This window comes from Falco cherrug, chromosome 4 (genome assembly GCF_023634085.1).
Source record: "Falco cherrug isolate bFalChe1 chromosome 4, bFalChe1.pri, whole genome shotgun sequence".
Classification (NCBI taxonomy): domain Eukaryota; kingdom Metazoa; phylum Chordata; class Aves; order Falconiformes; family Falconidae; genus Falco; species Falco cherrug.
The window spans coordinates 11,775,793-11,794,641 of record NC_073700.1 but is presented as its reverse complement, the minus strand read 5'-3'; the positions used below and the strand labels follow the sequence as shown (position 1 = coordinate 11,794,641).

At 49.7% G+C, this 18,849-nt stretch overlaps 1 protein-coding gene across 9 annotated transcripts in view; it reads right to left on the bottom strand.

The window, feature by feature from the left end:
• Positions 1-12,814: 12,814 nt before the first annotated feature.
• Positions 12,815-18,849, bottom strand: part of CHCHD6 (coiled-coil-helix-coiled-coil-helix domain containing 6) — a 115,962-nt gene continuing 109,927 nt past the window's right edge. For all 9 annotated transcript variants that reach the window (XR_008731660.1, XR_003560096.2, XM_055706626.1 and 6 more), the window contains one exon: positions 12,815-13,369. Coding sequence is in view for 6 of the 9 variants with exons in the window: in XM_055706626.1 (XP_055562601.1) it covers positions 13,346-13,369 (24 nt within the window). In the remaining 3 variants the exon portion in view is untranslated. The remainder of the gene's footprint in view (positions 13,370-18,849) is intronic.

Below are 18,849 nucleotides of genomic sequence, written 5' to 3'. Positions count from 1 at the left end.
CACGGCTGTGCCAGGGCAAGGGGTCATCCCTGGGGCTCCTCTTTCATCCCTGGCACCCACGGGCGCAGGGTGCTCCCACCCTGCCGGGGCTCAGGACCCTCCACCCAGCCCGGGTGGGTGCTGGAGCGGGACTGTAACACCCAGCGCTGCTGCGGGGCTGTCCGGGGTGGCAGAGACGCCGGTGGCCGGGTGGGTGGTGGCACCGGGCAGCGATGCCACGGCCATGGCCCTGTCCCGCCGGAGAGGGTGCAGCCCCCAGCCTGTCCCCGGGCAGGGGGTGGTCGCTCGGAGCCCAGGTACCCCCAGCCAGCAGCGCCGGCCAGCCCCTGCCCCTCGGCCCGGTGCCGCAGGAGCCCGGAGCCAAGCGGGATTCGCGTCCCCTGCGGGTCACAGGTGACACGAGTCGGACAGTCCTCAGCCCCGGTCCCGCACTGGGCACAGCCGGGCTTTACCCCTCCCGCACGGGGGGGCAGCACCCGGGGTGTCGGGGCCGCTCAGGGGATGCGCCGCGGCGGGGGGCGAGCGCGAAGCTGCGCCGGGAGCGGGGCCCGGGGCTCTGCCCGGCTCCCCCCGCCCCCCCCGGCCCCGAGCCGAGCGGCGGCCGCGGAGCAGCGGCGGTGGCAGCGCGGAGCGACAGTGCCACCTTGTGCCGCCTGCCAGGAGGGATCCCGGCCCCGCGTGCAGGGGTGGGTGCCCCGCACCCCTCGGCAGCACGATGGGGGGGGGGGGGGGGAGGGGCCTCGCGCCGGTGAAGGGACAGGGAGGTGACAGCCAGCCCGGGGCGGGGCAGGGCGGGGGGGAACCCGGCACAACCCCCCAGAGCTGTTCTTCCACCGGGAGCAGGTGCCGGGACCCCAGCAGCCCCGCACCTGCACCGGGGCAGGGGGACAGGGCGGGCAGGGGGACAGGGCGGGCAGGGGGACAGGGCGGGCGTGCCCTGAGCGGAGGAGCTGCAGGACCCTACGCCCCAACCCCAGACACCCCGCTGCAGGTGCGTGACCCAGCCGGACAGATTCTGCACCAGGGCGGCTGCTGGTGGGGCTGCGGGGAGGAGGGGGGACCCGCGGGAGCACAGCCGGGCCCCCCCTAAAACACGGGGCCGACACAGCCGGGCATCGCCTCTGCGCAAAAAGAGCAAAGCGAGGGTGCAGGGTCTACTGCCGGGCGGTGTGAAGGCACATGGGAGGTGTCAAGCACAGCCTGTCACCGTGTCACCCCAACCCCGCGCACGGCTGCCGAGGCATCGTGGCCCTGACGCAGCAATCCAGGGATGGAGGGGCTGCAAAAGCTGCAGGCAGGGCCGTGGCTTCCTCCCCCACATCCCTGTGGCACACGCGCATCCTTCTCCATGAGCATGAAGAGCAAGGGGGGGGGGGGGTGATTGACCATGGGGTGGGGGGAAAATCTGCTTCACAAATTACCGTTAGTACCAAATGTCCCTTCTTATCAAGGCTGGACGGGTATTCAATTTTCCCTTCAAACGCCAGCCTTCTGAAATGGTAATAGAATTTCAAATCTAGGGGAAAAGGGAGGGGAAAAACTGAATATGCAAGGATTAACAATGAGAGAGAGAGACAAAGGAAGAAATTATACCCAAAAAATATAGTCTGAGCCTTTGCAGGAATTAATTAAATACAAATATAAAGAGAAAATTAACAGTCTCATGCTTAGGAGGGGGGAGAAAAGGGATATTTTCTGAGTTTAATTAACCTTTTTTTGCCAAGAACAATGAAGAGGAAGGGGGAAGGGAGGGAGAGGAGAGCAAAGACTCCTAATTGTTTTGCCTTGCAGGAGATAATTATGAAAGCTGGCCAGGTCAGGGTCTGCCCACGCAGGTTCAGGGTGCGTGGGTCTGACTCGCTCACGTGCTGGGACTGTGCGTGTATAATAGCTCATTTGTCGGTCCTAATGGGTAGGTAGGTTGGGAGGACCAAAGGCAGAGCTGGGAAGAGTCCCTCAGATGCCAGGAGGCTCAAAGGGAGAGAGGAGGGAACATCCCTCCCAGCAGCGCCATGAAGAAAGGGAGAGTGTTGGGCATCAGCAAGGAGGTGGCTGGTGGCCACAGTGGCTGGCAAGGCTGCGAGATGACCTCCATCCCCACGCTCCCAAATGTCGTTTGCAGGTTTGGTATCTGCAGCGCTCAGAGGCTTCAGTCACGAGGCGACAGCTTGGGGGTAGGATGGGGTTTTGGAGCAGCTGGATGCTGAATTAATGGTCTTTGTCACTACTGTTCCCTCCCGGGGAAAGCGGGGGAGCCAGGCAGCGATAGCGGGATGAAAAGTGACAGGACAAGGAGAGGAAAGGCGATGCCTATGCTAACACAAGTGCCTGCCTGCTGAGTCCTTGCTGCCTCATGCTCCTTGCCCTGGCACCCCTCTGCTTCACTGCCACCTGTGCAGGAGCCACAGCATGGAATCCATAGCAGGGGAAGGGGACAAAGCCAGACCTGGAGAGCGGGAGCTCTGGCAGCCTTCGCAGCAGGCCAACATCGTGCCCAGCTGTAAGAAGCAGCACGGTGCTCCCTCCGGGCTACAGGCACTGCTGGACAGCAAGGCTTACACCTGCAAGCCCCACAATAAACATTTATGGCAACTCACATGCCACCAGTGACCAGAGGCGATGGACACGGGCCAGTCAATGCCCCACAGGCCCCTCGAACGAGAGGCGATGAGCAGCGGTACCCTCCTCCTCCGGGCCTCGGTGCTGGGGCTGCTCGCAGGGAGCAGCTCCCCGGGGGAAGGCGCGGAGCTTCGGGGCCGAGGCGCTGCCTGCACGGGGTGGCTGCAAACAGGCAGCGCGGCGGGTTTCACTGTGCCTTTCACTACATCCTTGCAGCACCTCGGTGCCACGAGGTTAGGAGCAGGACCTGCTTCCCTCTAACCCCCAGACAGGTGAAGCAGACATTTCCCAAGGGCCCATCACACAAATTCCTTGGGTCACCATCCACGGAGATGTCCTCTACCCCTGTACCACAAGCTCTCCCAGGTGCAAAGCTCCCTCCTCTCCCCCTAACCCTCCCTCACCGTGATCATGCCACCACCCATCACATGTGTGCTCGGGTGGGCGATGGAGAAGCCGGGGTACGCACTCCTGGACGAGGCCACAGGCAGCAGAGATGGCTTTCCTGGCAGGATCAGCTGCGCTGAAGCCCGGCTTCCACTGGATGACAGAGGGAGAGATTCATCATTCCCAGTCAGGAGGCTTCTGAAAGGCACAAGCCAAAGACCCAGACCTCCGCACAGGTCTGGCCCTGCCAGCATGGCATCGCCCAGGAGGACGTACACCCAGGCTACGGATTACCCAGGAACCGGGACAGGGTGATTAATAAGTTAAAACCAACACCAGCAAGCGTTTAACAAACACAGCTCCTTATCTGTCCAGGAATAGATTGCAAAATTATTCAAGAGTCTTCAGTGTAAATTATTCTCAGTATAAGGATTGTTTAAATTGCAAGCTGGGAATATTACTGTGAAGTGTACAAGGTATGTGGTAAATTATGTAACCAATTTATGTAATTTATAAATTGAGTTACATAAATTAGCTACACAAGGTACAGCATGAATGTCAAATTGTATACTCAATTGTCACAATAATAGCTCAGCATCAGATTAGCTTGAGGATTAATCCAGACAGTACAAAGTCTGCTTGTTACAAATAAATAAATATAAATATCAAACTGTATACTAACAGCTCAAACTAGAAAGTTACGGGCATTAATAAAGTGCAACCCCTCAATTACTTGTCAGGAGGAAAAACGAGGCAGAGACAACAGGATCGGTTTGCTTTTCAGTTTGCCCAGATGTCCTCGTAGTCAGTGCCCTGCAGAAAGCTTTAGGGAGGGCAGAACCTGCCTGAGCTTTCTCCACAAGTCCATGCCTCACTCCTGGGGTAAGGAATATCTCCATTGTAAGGGGCTACAAAAGCACCGGTGACTTTGCAGCTAAGAAGTTTAGACTACTGGCACCACCACACTACTTAATTCGCTGCACACAGAGCCACGAGCATGGAAAAGTCCATGAATTTATTGCACAGCTTTGAGACTCACCTGCCATTACTCACTAACCCAAACATTCAGGACTTGGAGGACCCTTAGGAAACCAGAACCAAGGCTGTTAGTTTTCCCCAAGTTAACAGTCAAAGGTACATTTTCAACCACTCCTTTTCCATGAGCTTCCTTTCCCCTTGGCTCCCGCAAACCGAGCACTCAGCCCCCACGGTTCCATATGGGCGAGACAGCCCCGGGCCAGGCACAGCATTTTTGGATGTACAGAATCGGTGAAATGAAAGGTGCTCCTCTTCAGGTAGAGCTTTGATGTAACTTGAAAACCTGCAAAGGGTTTTGGGGAAGATATGTGGAACAACAAGAGGAAATATTACAGACCGGTTTATAAATTACTTAACCTAAAATCTAAGGCGGGATGGAAATAACCACTTTGGGCCAGACGAAGCAAGGGGAGCCAAGAGCTCTGCCCGGGGAGCCTCGCTCACAGAGGGACCCCGTGGGTACTGTGAGCAGCAGCAAGGCTGAGCCATGTCTCATACTTTTTGCTCCACCATCCGTATTTTCAATGGATGCTACATGCTTCCGAGTTTCAGAACCTTTTACCTTGTACTCCTCGTTAAAATCTAGCTTTCTCCCAGGCTGAGAATGGCAGAATTCTGCTCTCCTGAGAACAGCTGTGATTATGTTGTCAACTACTTGCTCAGAAGTGCTGCAAGGTCTGTAGCAGTGTTAGAGCATCAACTTCCAGTCCCAGGGGTGACTGGAAAGCGATCTGGAACACAATTCTCTCGAGTACAACTTACTAAAACCTCCCTGTTAACGGGTGTGCTTTGTTTTCCCAGAGAGCTGTCTGAGTTTGGACCCCCCCTCAAGCAATCCCACGAGGTAAGCAGTGGTTGGTACTGACCAAGTTCATGGTCAGGATGATATAGATTGCCTTAGAATTGTGGCGAACACATGGGTCTCATTTTTCCGTGCAGTTCCTTGCACTGTTGAATGGAGATTTTTACCCAGCAGAAGAACCACACTTTGAAACATCTGCCCATCAGTCACAAAGAAGCAGCAAACGTAGCCCTTTCTCCTGATGCCACACACGTATACTGTCACCTTGACACTGGATTCCTATAACCTACATAGATCTAACCCCATCCATCGGCTGAAAAGATCCTCAAATAAAACTACCCGAGTTTGGTATTAGCAACAAGCGATGCAGGACACCTACAGCCTCCGAAGAGGACATCTGCTTTGTTCTTTGAAGAGCTGAAGAACCAGAGCTTGCTCTCTGAGGGTGCTTCCAAGAAGATAATCAGCTTAAACCCTGAAGCATGATTTCTCTTCTTTATCTGTTTGGCCACAGACTAAATTGCGACCCTTTCCTTCAGATAGCACGGTTCATTTTTCCTGGCGCTGGGGAGGTCAGGCCAACCAGTGGCTGGGTGGAACCGACAGCTGGCACTAAGGTTTCACAGCTGGCTTTCATTAGGATGTTCGGGAAAGCAGCCATGAAGCGTATTAAATATATTACAATGGCTCTTCCATTTTCTAAACCGCCCTCCAGGCTGGGAATATATACTTCAGGGTACCAGAAGGCACTATATAAAATAATTAGAATGTGGTCTTGAGATAACTGGATGAGCATTTTCTCTTTTTGTAACCTCTTTAAGTTAAAAGATCCTGCAGCACTGCACAAGCACCTGATTTAAGTTTGGAACAAGCCTAGCACACAGATGAGTCTGCTGGTCTCAGCTTATACCCTGTTTGGACAACCCTGTCTTCCCACCACAGAGCCCCAAGATGCAGTCCCAGAGCCGTGCCTGGGAGCAGGCACAAACCTCAGGGCAAAAGGTGGCTCTGGACACCTGCAGAGCACGGGGAGGCCAGGCTCAGCCTACGTGGCCATCACAGATGCACAGCGCCGATTCATTTAATCCAACAAATTGCAGTCCAAGGACGTCATCGTTAGTTGGCAACGGCACGCTGGAAGGTAAGGAGTAGAGGGGAGAAAGCCCCAACACAAAGGCTTGCAAAAAACCCCCAAGTAAATAAAGATTAAAGGGACTATGAAGGCTGCTTCACCGAAGCAGCCCATAAAGAGCAATTTCTCTGCCTTTTGTAAGTTTTTATTTTGGCTGATATGATTTAAGCTAAATCCTGAACTGGCATTTCCCCTCCATCTCATTAAGAGCCACGAAGCTTCATTACAGTCACCAGCCAGACTTCCTTCAGCAGTTGAAAGGCTACTGAAGAAGAAGTAAAGAATTAAAAGCCATGCTCACACACAGCTTTATCAAATGGCAAAAATTCAAATCTCTCCCTTGGTTCAGCCGCTCGGAGGGGGAATGCACAGCAGCACTGGCAGAGTTCCTGTTTACTTGTTTTATGACGGTTGTAACAAGGAACCCATTAAATTAATAGCCGTGCTTTATTTTTAATGTTATGTTTAGCTAATCCTGACTTACAGTGGCACTCCCCATTCATAGAAAATAAAAATCAAACTCACTATGATGATGGACTCCAGTCACTGAGAAAATGGATACAGAGGGATGTTCAAGAGGTCGTAGGAAGGAAAAAATAACACCCTTCTCCTTCCTTCTGAGTGAGTGTCCCTCAGGTCCCTCAGCTGGTGCCCATTAGAGAAATTAGCTCAGGCAGTTCAAGGACTAAATAATACAAAACTGATCTAAAACCATAATGAAAAAAAAATTGCCAGATAGACCCATTCCAACTCCACTAGAGAGAACCTCCTGTCCCGCCCGTGCAAGAAAGCAACCCCTTGGACAGCCAAGCGGTCAGAGGCTGAAAGCTGGTGATATTCTCCTTGCCTGTAAGGTTTCAGTTACCCATTTGCACGCTTCAGCCGACGTATCCAGGTTAAGGATGCAACTAGGTCAAAATGAGCCTTCTTGCATCTGGGATGGATCGTGGGAACAGCAGCCTTCAGTCTGCCTGTTCGGCGACCAGTGACGCTGGAAGATTCAAGTAGCTCTGCCCCACGCTCAAGGAGGAGATGCCAGTTGCAATTTGAGTTAAGACGGACACCAAATATTGTGATACACCCATATCGATTAGTTGTCAACGGCTCACGTCTCACGATGTCTGTTATGGGTCGCAGGTTCTCCCACTTGTCTCGGCTACACTGGGCGCCAGTTGTTGTAGTCAGAGTCCAACTCAGTTGGCCTCACACAGGGCACCAACTGTTGCAGCACAAACCAGTAGGCTGCAGCAAGGCTTTTACCATCGATCAGATTCTACTGTCTGTGCTGTAACTCCTTCCTCCAGAGGTCAGACCACACTACTCCCCCTCCACCCAACCCTCTCTCCCACACTCCTCAGGGCTATTTAACTACTTAGTGGAACGAGCTACAGCTGCACATCATCCATGTCAATCAACCCACCGCCTTCGAGGCACGGCCACAGCTGCAGATTATCAATGCTAATCAACACACTGCCTTCATTCCTCTACAGATGCCCACCCAGAGACACAAGCAGAGCCACTCAGGCACGGTGGCACACACGGCAGCACGGCCAGGGTGTGCGTACGTGGGCACGGAGCACTTTCAGCCTTATCACCCCACAACCCAGGCGAGTACTGACCAAGGACAAGCACACACAGTTAGCAATAGCTGCAGGAGGATCTCACTGGATCGGGGAAAAGCAGTTCAAATGTACTCACCAGGTCCATCTCCCACTGCCATACAGCAGCCAGGCACTGCATCCATCCCCGTGAGAGCAACAGGCTAAGAGACTCCCAGCACTCAGCTCTCGGAAGACAGCAGCTGACTCAGAGCAGGTGCAACTCGAGTAAAACAAGCCCCCTTGTATTACAGAAAAAACTGGTAAATGCAGAGAACCCAGGAGGACCCTGAGTTTCCAGCATGATGCTCAGAGAGCTACTGACCATGGCAAGGCTGAACGAGCCTTCCTATAACTGCTCCTTGCCCTCAAGTTATTTCCTACTTTGCAGTCTGGGTGACCAAATAATCTTTCCTGATCTTAAACGGTGATGGTAACATTACTCTTTTAAAATCCTGTAGAGAAGGAAGTAGAATTATCTTCTATGATAAAGAAAATACGAACTGCATGCACCAGTTTGCCGTGGTTGGTAGTAGCTGGGAATGAAGACAACTTACCCCACTGCCAACCCAGTATTAACTCAGTATTCAGAAAGGATTTTGAAATTAAAGCTTTAAGGGATCCATAAGAAGGTGAGCAGATCCTAACTCTTCAAAAACAGCCACATGAGCCAAAGGGCTTTGTTTGGGCTCAGGCTAATTAGCAAACATGCTCCAAAGATATCAGAAATGATGTTTCTTTCTAAAAAAAACTATCTGAAAACAAAGGAAGATGCAAAGTACAAATCAAAGTGAGACTCCACGTCCCTACCGTCCCTCTTTCTATACTGCCTAGAACTTTCTATACTACCTAGAAGTCTTCCATGCAACCGCTCCCACAGAACACAATGCTGGGCAGCAGGAACCAGGCAGAGGCGCTACTGACATCTCATAGTGCATCGCACACACAACAAGGCTGGACCAAGCACAAGCTGCTCCACTGAGTGCAAGCAGGAAGAGCGACTACTTTAGGTCATTCCCAACTGGAAACCTGCTTCAGGAGCAGTTTGCTACTACCCCCGAGGGAGCAGCTGATTTCATCTTCAACTTGGAAACAAGCGTTTGTTTGCTGCTCTCCCTAGGAAGACAACAAAGGGAAGTTCTCTGCCATGTGCTAACCTCTTTAAAAAGCCTGAAAAGTGCACATGTGTTATTAAATTCAAGATACACTTTTGACACTGAGCCCTCCTGCTAGCAATGGCTGCTCCATTTGCTCCCTCTGGCTTTGCCCCAGGCTGTGCAACTACCACTCTGCCAGCATAATTACACAGCAGAGCAGGAGATGGAGAGGCGTCACTACTTGCCCCGAACAACCTCAGCGTGACGACTACTGGCCCAGGCTAATCGCTTCAGTCTGTGTCAGCCTTCACTCTCCCAAGGCATCAGCCCAGGAGAACCGGGGAAACGATGAGAAACCAAGACACATACCAAGAGCAGAGCTATAAGGCTGACACATAAGGAGGGCAGGCAAGTCAGTTCAGGAATATCACATCCATCCTTCTCCAAGGATAAAAGAGACACAAAAACGTGAAAGGGAGCAGGTGTGCGGCTACAGCCCCGCAGGACTGTGAGCAGCCCTTTCAGGCTCCCAGGGTGTTCTGAAAAAAGTCTGATAACTACAGTGCTGGGTGCAACAGCTCCCTGGGGTGGCGGCAAAACCTGCTGTTGCAGTTGTAGGCTGTATTTTATCCAGGTGCACCTGGTTACAGCAGCTCTTAGAGGGAGTGGGAACAAGTGGAGAGTCCTCATGCCTATACTGCTTCTAACCCCAAAAGACTAAGTCACCAGGCGAAGAGAAGGACGTGGGCCCGAGACACATACAGGACTGGCAATGAAGCGTTTTAGGGAATCAGACATAAACAGTTTATCGACAAGCTAAACACACACACTTTTAACCAGTTTGGAAATAAATAATAACAACAACTTGAAAGACAAATTGAAAAATTCTGCTTGGAAAAGGAGCACACAGCATGAGATCACAGGATTCAGCAGACTATAAAATAGGAAATGAGACTTACTCCTCTCCCCCTACAGCTACACAAAACCCTCCTACATAGATTACAGACACGCTTGGCAATTGCCTTCCTCTTCCAGCCTCTCCCGTTCTGGACAAGGCAGAGTTGGTAAAAGCCTGAATGCAGAGAGGATATTAGATAAAACATCTTGCAAAGCCAAGTGTGAAATATTAACAACAGGAGGCAATGGCTTGTGTTTTTATGCAAGATCACAAATTTGGTGCTTAGAGAGCTTGAGATGTTCTTGCACACTGGAATCTCAAAAGGCTTGTTGACTGTTTCATTTAAAAAGCTATTGAAGCCTATTGGAAAATTTCTATCAGTTCTATCTGTATCTTCTCTAACTTGGTTGGTTACGTTCGTTTTCCTTCCTGCAACACTAAGAAATTATGCATGAATAAAAAGGTTGTTCCTTCCATTCATCTGGCCAGTTTTAAAACAACTCGTACTCATAAAGCAGGCACTCTGTAAGCCTGTATTTCCACATGAAATTACCACAACTGTGCACATTGCATCTGAATTACCAGATGCATTTGTACACACAATTACCCAATTTGCACACAGAACTGCAATAACTGGGCAGGCAAAACGGACATGCAACTGTTCAGCTGAATGGAGCACTGCACTTGAACTGCATCTGGCACTGGGCAGGTTTGGTTTAAGTAGGTGAAACAGGTCCCAGCTACTCCTGGATGCAAAAGAGCTCCTTTTTATGCAGCACAGACAGCAGCATGGCTGGCTGCCCCTACCCTACCTCAACCTTGCCTTTGGAGGAAACTGCCTCCAATTCGGCTTCTACAATAGATTCAGACCTTGTTTATCCTACTGTCCTAGTTGCACATTAATGCCAACTGTGACAGTAGCTGTGCGATAAGGACATGTATTCAACACTGGACACCAGGCTCCAAGAATAACGATCTCTTATGTTCCACTTTGGAGCGTAACTGACACCTGCTGTCACAATCTTGCATAAAAAAAAAAGAAAAAAAATCATGCTCCGAATACCCAACAAGCAGTCAAGGAGAAACATAAGGAGAGGGAGTCTAAGAGAAGATGCAGGCCTTCTTCCTTCTTTGCAAGGGCCTCAGTAGTATAGGAGCAGGAAAGATGGGGGGGAGGGGAAGAGAAAACACTTGAGAAGCTGTTACCTGTACATTTTATAACCAGATAGCCACTGAGACTCCACAAACTGAACTTCCTCTTCAGCAATTTCCTACTGACATCTCTGCTCATTGTATTTGTCCCCAGGCTCAGATATCTGAGCTGATGATTAGGGCAACAGCGGCAACGAAACTGCTCCCACGTACCAGGAAACACCAAAGGAAAGGGACTGCCCAAAAGCCAGGTGGGACCACAATCCCCATGGACGAGATCATCAAGAAGTTGATAGACATTCATCTCAGAGTAAGCTAAAATCAAGCCCAACGTGACAGGACAGAGGCATTTCCCACTTGAAGGCTACACAATGACCTAACATCTGTCTTCAGAGACTACCAGAGACTGGGAGTTAGGCAAGCCAGTACCGAAGTGCAATGACATGCCAGGGGTGTATTTTCAGCTAATAATCAAGCAGTCCCTTATCTGGAGGTACTGGATGGCATTAGAGTGCCACTTTGTCCTTGTCCGGCTGCAAAACAGCCGCAAAGCACCTGGCCAACATTAGCTGGAGATGTTACATTTATGATTTTATGGCTGATTTTTTTCCCCCTACTCTCTATCAATTGAGTTCACTGTCTGAATGATCACATCTGTTTATGTTCCACAGACACCTGCATATCTTGAGATGACAGCAACTCCCTGAATGCTGTAATCAGTTATTTCTCAACAGAGGAATTGCCAATTTGGTAAATAAAGCTCATTATAAAAGAACATGGAAATGTATTACAGTCGCCTAACAGAGAAAATTGTCCAGTGCCGCCAAGTAATCAGCCCTGGCACCATAGTCCCCCCCAATTTAGGGCAGCTGAAGTAATGACATGCAAATTACTCATGCCAAGGCAACACTGGATAGGGGCAAGAGGAAAATGAGGAAGAGATAAAGTAGGTACTTTTCTCTTCAGACCAACAACAATTTAAAATCTAGTGTTTAGATTTTAAACCTAAAAGACAGACCTTGGTGCTCCAAATTTCTGCATTCAGAGGTCAGAAGTTTCGTGGCTCTGTGGAACCTGGCTATCCCCAGCAGATCCAAAGGCTGGTATGGCAGCAGCAGCAAAAGCCAACCCAGCACCGGTACAAACAGATCTGAGGGCACCAGGTGTCCTACTTTGGTTTGGAAAACTTGCCTTTCCTCCCTGGGGGACAGCAAGTCTGACCTGCAGGGTGATAAAAAGCTGGAATTTTTGGAAGATCTGAGACTAACAGAGATGAGCCATTGGTAAGCAAACATCGCTTCTGAAGAGGAAGAGGGTTCTGGCATCAGCCCTCCACAAGAAGGAAAGGCATTTTGTTGCTTTAATGAAGATGTAAAGCACTAAGTTGCCACCTAAAGAAAAAAAGAGGTGAAGCAGAATATAACACAGAAAACAATTCTCAGCCCTCCTCATCCATTTTCATAAACATTACATTAAACTCTGACATAACCTCCAAAAATCCATGTTCACATTCTTCAGAAACTGTCAGGTACAGTCAGAGAGGACACGAGCAGCAAATGCTGCCAGAAGAAGCTTTAGCCAGAGACAGGGAATCAAGTTACCAAACCAGACCTGCTCCCCTGGTTTGCTAACAGGTCTTTGTAAAATCTGCAAATTTGCTGCACCTACCTCTGCAAGGACAAAATGCCAGAGGCACACAGCTCCCACTGTCCCTCGGCTCTGCAAGGAGAGGGCTCAAAACACAGAACAAGGCTGAAAGGGATGGTGGCTTATGGCAGACAATGCAGGAACCACATACAAGAGTTGGGGCAAAGAAAGATAACTCGGGCTCTGTGTTCAGCAGAGGTTTTTTTCAGTATGATTCACCCATACCAGTTCCTTTCAGCCAGGACTTTGCACTCTTCCAAATACTTTCAAATAAGCCAAAGTCATTCAGCTCAAGACCAAAACGAACAAGTTCTGTGATTAATAAACTGTGACTTGAAATATTTCTATTCCTCACACTTGTTTGGAGTTTTTGTTGGCATGGATAGTAGGCAGAAAACAGCAATGTGCAACCTCACGGGACTGAAAGTATCTCACAGCACACAGTGACCGTTAAACACTTTATTGTTTAGGAGGGAACCCTGGAAGGGAAGAAACACGCCTGCTGGTGTAACCAATGGGAGCACGCTAGGAACAGTTAATCCTAACAAGCTAGTCAGGGTTACTTCCAAATACTTTGGACCCCCTTTCTCCAGAGCAAACGGACAAAGATAACAGCTCTTGAGACTCAGATGTGGATTGGTGAAACCAAAGCTAGCACAGGGTGAGCCAGGCTCGTGTTGGGTTAGCCTCCAAGCCACAAGCTGTGCCGGAAGCACCTGGGGTCAATCTGGTTCTTTACATTGTAATACAATAAAAAAAGAAATGACAGCATCCCCCTCTCCCAGGACCCTCCCTTCCAACTCCAGGAACATCCACTGAGACTGATACATGCAGGCAATTAGAAGAGGAATCACGTCACTGTCTTGGACCGCGAAGGGCCAAAGGCACCAGTTTTGGTCAGTGTCTATCCAGAAGGATGCTGGGGCTTCCAAGGGCGTCTGTGGTCCCTGTCCTCTGCTTTTTGGTGGCTGATGTTTATCCAGAGTTTACTAACAGCTCCTAGAGGAGAAAGGAAAGAAATGAAAAGGCAGCAAGTTAGTTACGCAGCTGTTTACACGGGACTGTTTCCCTCAGAAATGAAGGAGCAAAGTGGCAGGGTGAAAATCCCACAGAAAAATCATCAGGTTTCACCTGCTGTAAAACACAAGACACTCAAGAGGACAAAGGACTGCAGAAGGAAGACAGCAGGCCATGATACCAAAGGTGAGACTGAATCTATGAATGAGAATACATGGTCAGTTGCAAGTGATCGGGGTTCATAAACCCAATGGGCTACAGCAGGAGAGAAAGGCCATGGTCTCAGGTAAGCCTCAGAGCAGCTGGGTGGCAGGAGTAAGTGTAGTTCCACGCTAAGTCCCAGCCTCAGCAGGACATGGGAGCACTTTGATTAGCTGCCATCAAACATGCACACACCACTCTCTCATCCTGGAACAGGATCAACATAAGAGCAAGCACTAGAGAGGGAAGAGGAAGAAAGGGAGGGACTTGGAGACTGCCCTAACTCCTGATATGTTTGACAGCCTTTATCCTGTTAAGATCCAAACCCTCCTAAAATTCAAAGCAAAATCACGCCTGCTTTGTCCTCACAGCAATCTCCTGTTTCCCAAGTGATACATTCTCAGATCCTGCAGGGTTCTGCACAAGAGTTGTGGACTTCTGATGGGTAGAAAAAACAGGAGGCTTTCGACCCTTTTAGGATGGAGAATGCAGAGCCTGCTATGCTCTCTTCCCATTTTTATCTTACCATTCCTATGAAATCAAACCAACAACGCCATCAGCAGTGGATGAGAACACAGTTGGCACCAGCTATAACACCGCCCCTCCCTCTGAGGATCTGGGGTATTAATGTTGGACCTACAATTCAAACCCTAGGTAATCAGCTCTCAGGCATCAGCAGTGGCATCTTTATATTAGTGAACTGCTGGTGTGGCTACATGACCAGCAGAATTGCATAGGGTGAGCCCATCAACATGCTACGTTTCTCTCACAGTCTGGATAGGTGCAGTTCCATTTTGCAGAGCAGACAGTCCTTACCCATGTTTAGAGGACCCTGCTAAAGCCAACTACAGAAAGACAAGTGAATAGTTAGCTGCACGTGGTCCCACTACCCGTTTTACTAGTGCTCAGTTCTACTCTCTAGACGCTAGCCTTTCTTAGGAAAGGAGCTGTGCTTCTTCAAACGTGAATCAGAAAGGAGACCGCCACAAAGTATCGACGGTAGCACACTTGGCAATATCCGTCAGAAGGTGAGGATGTAACTAACTAGTAGATCTGGGCTACTTCTGCATAGCAGGCTGGTATTTGCTGCCCAGCACCTGCAAGGTCAGCATTTTCAGTCTACATTGACCATACATCTCCAAAGAGGGCCCCATCTCTACACAACAGTGAACTGGAAAAGCTTCAAAGGACTCAAGAAGAAAAAGAAAATTGTTTGCCAAATTATTTAGACAAAGCTTATACAGAAATCTGGCAAATGAACCATCAATATTATTCGACTGACTAATTTCTCAGGTAATTTTTCCCATCATTAGTGACTTAAAAGTTTTGCAGAGCAATACGTTTTAAAAACTCCAATAGCACTCACACAAATTACAATGAGTGAAGCAGCAACAGCTCGCAATCAATTTTGCAATAATTTGCTGTATTCACACTGTAACACTTCAGTGAAGTGTCGAGGAACACTACACTTTGTGAAAAAGCCACTGATGTGGCCACTCCGCAGTTAACCCTTGTGGAAGATAGTAAAACCTTTTCCTTTAAAGTAATTTTAAAGAATATCATAGTCACACCATTTCACGTTCAACATCATAACTACATATTTTTACTTATTTCAGGAGAAAACGCAAACAGCCAGCACTTAACCTCAATCAATTCCTTCCAGCCTAACCTACTCACATACCAGGAGATGCATTGAGCTGGAGGCTCGTGAACATTCCTTGTGCAAAACCATCAGGTTCCATCTCATTCTGGATGACTAAACTTTCTCAAAATCTTTTGCACAGTGAGCGCTGGACCCAGAACTGGTGGGCTGCCAGCAGGCCCCACACCGATTTCCTGCTGCACAGCTCTCACCAAGGGAAGCTTCTGTGGACAAAGGATGCAGGTAATGACACTGTCAATCAGCCCACACTGCTCCCAGTAGTGGCCTGATACAGTTACATCTAAGACCAGCCCGTGCTGGGTGGAGCAGCTGATTAACGTACCCTCCCTCATCAGGGGCACAGAGTGCTCATGAAGGTTACAGGGTTGGCATTTTGGGGGAACTGAAGGGCTCCCACTACACAACAGCCTGCACAGAGAGGTGGCATTCCCAGCTGTTTCAGACTGTCTTGCTCAGGTGCCAGCCCAGATCTCACAGCATTTGCCACGCCAGCGTAGACCACTACCACCCTCAAACCTCTAATATTGCTAAGGTTCAATTCATGAAGAAAGTGAAACCAGAGTATGGTCTCTGGCTGGCTGTGAGCGTGCGCTCCTCTGGACCCTCTGCAGGACATGCCTGCCGTGCAGCACAGGCATGGTTAACAGCTAACGGTGCTGGAGGCCAGAGGTCTCCTCTGCCAGCTACCGCAGAGCATCACACAGCAGCTGCACGCTGCACAGTGGAAGCTCTGTAGGCCTTGTGGTCTGTTAGCCCATCATATAAGTCTATGGTTGTTAGCGTACGCATGTAATTGTTTTCATTGTTCCTAGGCCATCAGTTTATAAACCTGTGGCTAACTACTTAAAAGCACAGTTGCATCCATTTCACACCTCACATGCTGTGTAAGAGCACGGAAGGACACCACACCTCTAAGACTAAGCCCACTCTGGGCTAAGCTAACCGTTTACACCAGCGTTTTACTTGCCCCTAGCACCGCAACATGCCGATACAGATTTGACACCCCTTTATTTCCTTCCAACCTGCAATCCTCCCTGCAAGATGCTACCAGGTTGCTACAACACTTACCTTGAGCAAAAGGAGCCAGGACAGGGAAGGAGAAGCCTTACCTCTCCAACATGCTTGTAACGTTGCATATATACCAGACAAGTTGCATATGCAACAGGTCCAGGCACCTTGCAATCACAAGGTGCTCCCACATGACAGGATATTCCCAATTAATTGAGGTGAGGCTCAGCCTAAAGAAGTTCAGTGCCTCATCGTAAAATAACTGCCCCACAGTTGGCGTTAGCTGGTCTCTGCTGAAGTCTTAGCAGAAGAACAACTCGGGAAGCAAGAAGCCTTGGAGAGAGTACCACATACTCCAAAGAGAAGGGACGGTACCCTTCGTGCACAGGGTGAGTAGGTTATTTTTAATGCCACTGCCAATGCAATGTCAGGTAGACACCAGGTTCCAGTCCTGATGAGCTCCAGCCCAGCACCTCTACGTATGAATACAGTGTCCGTACAAAGGCGATTCCTCACAGCTGCGCTGCAGCACAAATAGGAACGGCAATCTGTTCAGTCCTGGCAGCAAATCCAGCCAAAGGGCACGCAGGGCTCTCCTCCACACCTCTCCTGGCAAGCAGAACCTTGAGCCACTAACCCATGCTCTTCCACCAGCACGAGACCCCGCCTGGGAACTAAGAGCAGTCAAAATTGGCTGGCTGCTCAGCTGACACAGCCCACCACTCTGCAGCACCCGTGGAGAAGTCAGTAGCTTTCCAGTTCTGCTTCCCATTGAGTGAGGAGTAAGCGTCAAGCTCTGCAAGTAGATCTGGCTCCACAAATCTCATCCCTGCTGAGAAGGGAGTCCAGGCAGCACCCAGCATGGTCCTTCTCCTGTAACAGAGCGCGTAGGCCTTGGTACCAGCGTCAGGACAAGCAAGTCTCAGCAAGATTTTTCAATGCGCTGCTCTTGTCCTCCTCCTGTTCCTCGTTGGTCTGCATCCCAGCATAGGCGCTCAGGGCTGCCTGGTGAGTCTGCAGCATCCTCTCCGCCTCCCACAGTCACTGGCTAGCTCTGCACCTCGGCTCTCGGCCTCGCCGGAGGCTCACAGCCAGTGGAGGAATCTCCCTCCTTGAAAGCCCAGACCCCAAAGAACTTCCTCCCTCAGTGTTTGCCAGAGACACTGTTTGCCAAGCCTCAGCTGTGCTAAGACATATTTATTTAACCAGCCTTTAGTCTCACAGGGTAAACGCTGCAAGCTTCCTCCAGCGAGTGCTTTGTTCTAATATTCCTTTAAGCAGTCGCACCATGGCGCTTACACATATGGGCACTGTGTAGCTACGAAGAAATCAGAAGGCAGATCCCCATAATAAATGACTCTGTGCATTTGGAGTGTCAGTGACAAAGGAGAAATTAATCTCCATAGTTCCTAGTTCCCTACTGTGTGCAGGCAGCTCTCAAAACCAGAACACCTGTTGGCACACAGCAGACTTCACTAACGTGACCACACAACTTTTTCATCTCAGTTAGTCTGGAAAGAGGCACTAACGAAATACAAAAATCCCGACCTGTCCTAAGATGGGTGTTCAAGGCCTCTCCACTGGATAAGGCATTTGTTGCAGGGCTATTAGCACCCCAAAGCGCTGCAAGGGACATTTGAGTCACTTTGGTTTGATGTATGCTGTAGGTATTTTTTGGTTATGTGCAATTTGTTCTGTTACATTCAGGGTATTGGCTATTTTGTGGAGCAGCTGTGCTGACTAATGGATCACAGCACTTCTGTGCCATATAGTTATTGCACAGAAAAGGCTCTCTGTCTCTCTCATCCTTCAGGAGTCCAACAGTTGCTGTCCTTGGGTTTGGAATAAGGAGGGGCAGGAGTATGCCTGGCAGCAACAAAAAACATTAATTCAAAAAGCTATGAAGAGAGTTTTGTTTTCCCTTTTCTCTGTACTGGTGTTAATAGCTCTGCAAAGCAGAGAAGTTCACCCAATGACTTCTTGGCTACTTCCCCAGATGGTGTCTTCAAAGCTGGCTTGACAGCAGAAAAGACGCCTTTCAAAAAGCTCACCAGACGCATTGTCAGAACACCCCAGAAAGTGCTTTCACGTGGAAGTCCACTGGTCTACATACCCCACCAACAGCGTGCAAGGAACAGAAACAGTCTTTCTGGTTTCCTCTCCCCCCTCCTCACTCTCCTTTGACTCACAAGAGCCAACACGCTGTTCGCTTTTGCTCTGCCTCGACACCTCCCCATTGCTCCGCATCACCCAAATATGAAGTTATTTACTAGCACAACTAATCTCTAGCTGTTCTGAGTCTCACCTGTTTGTTCATGCATTATAACATTGATTTCCTCCAGACAACTGTTCTGATCATTGTTCTAACTCGCAGAGAGCTCCCGTCTTTAGCCTTGCTTAACAGGAAATGTTTTGCCACTGACTGAGCAGCTCTGCTTTTACTAGACTGCACACAAAAATCATCCCAGCCGGGGGGCTGCATCTCCCCGCTGAGCCGGTAGCCCCAGACATCACAGTAGGGAACATACACAGTGCTTTTGATTTTGGACATGTACTAGAAAATACTGGGGCCAGGAGGAACAAACACCGC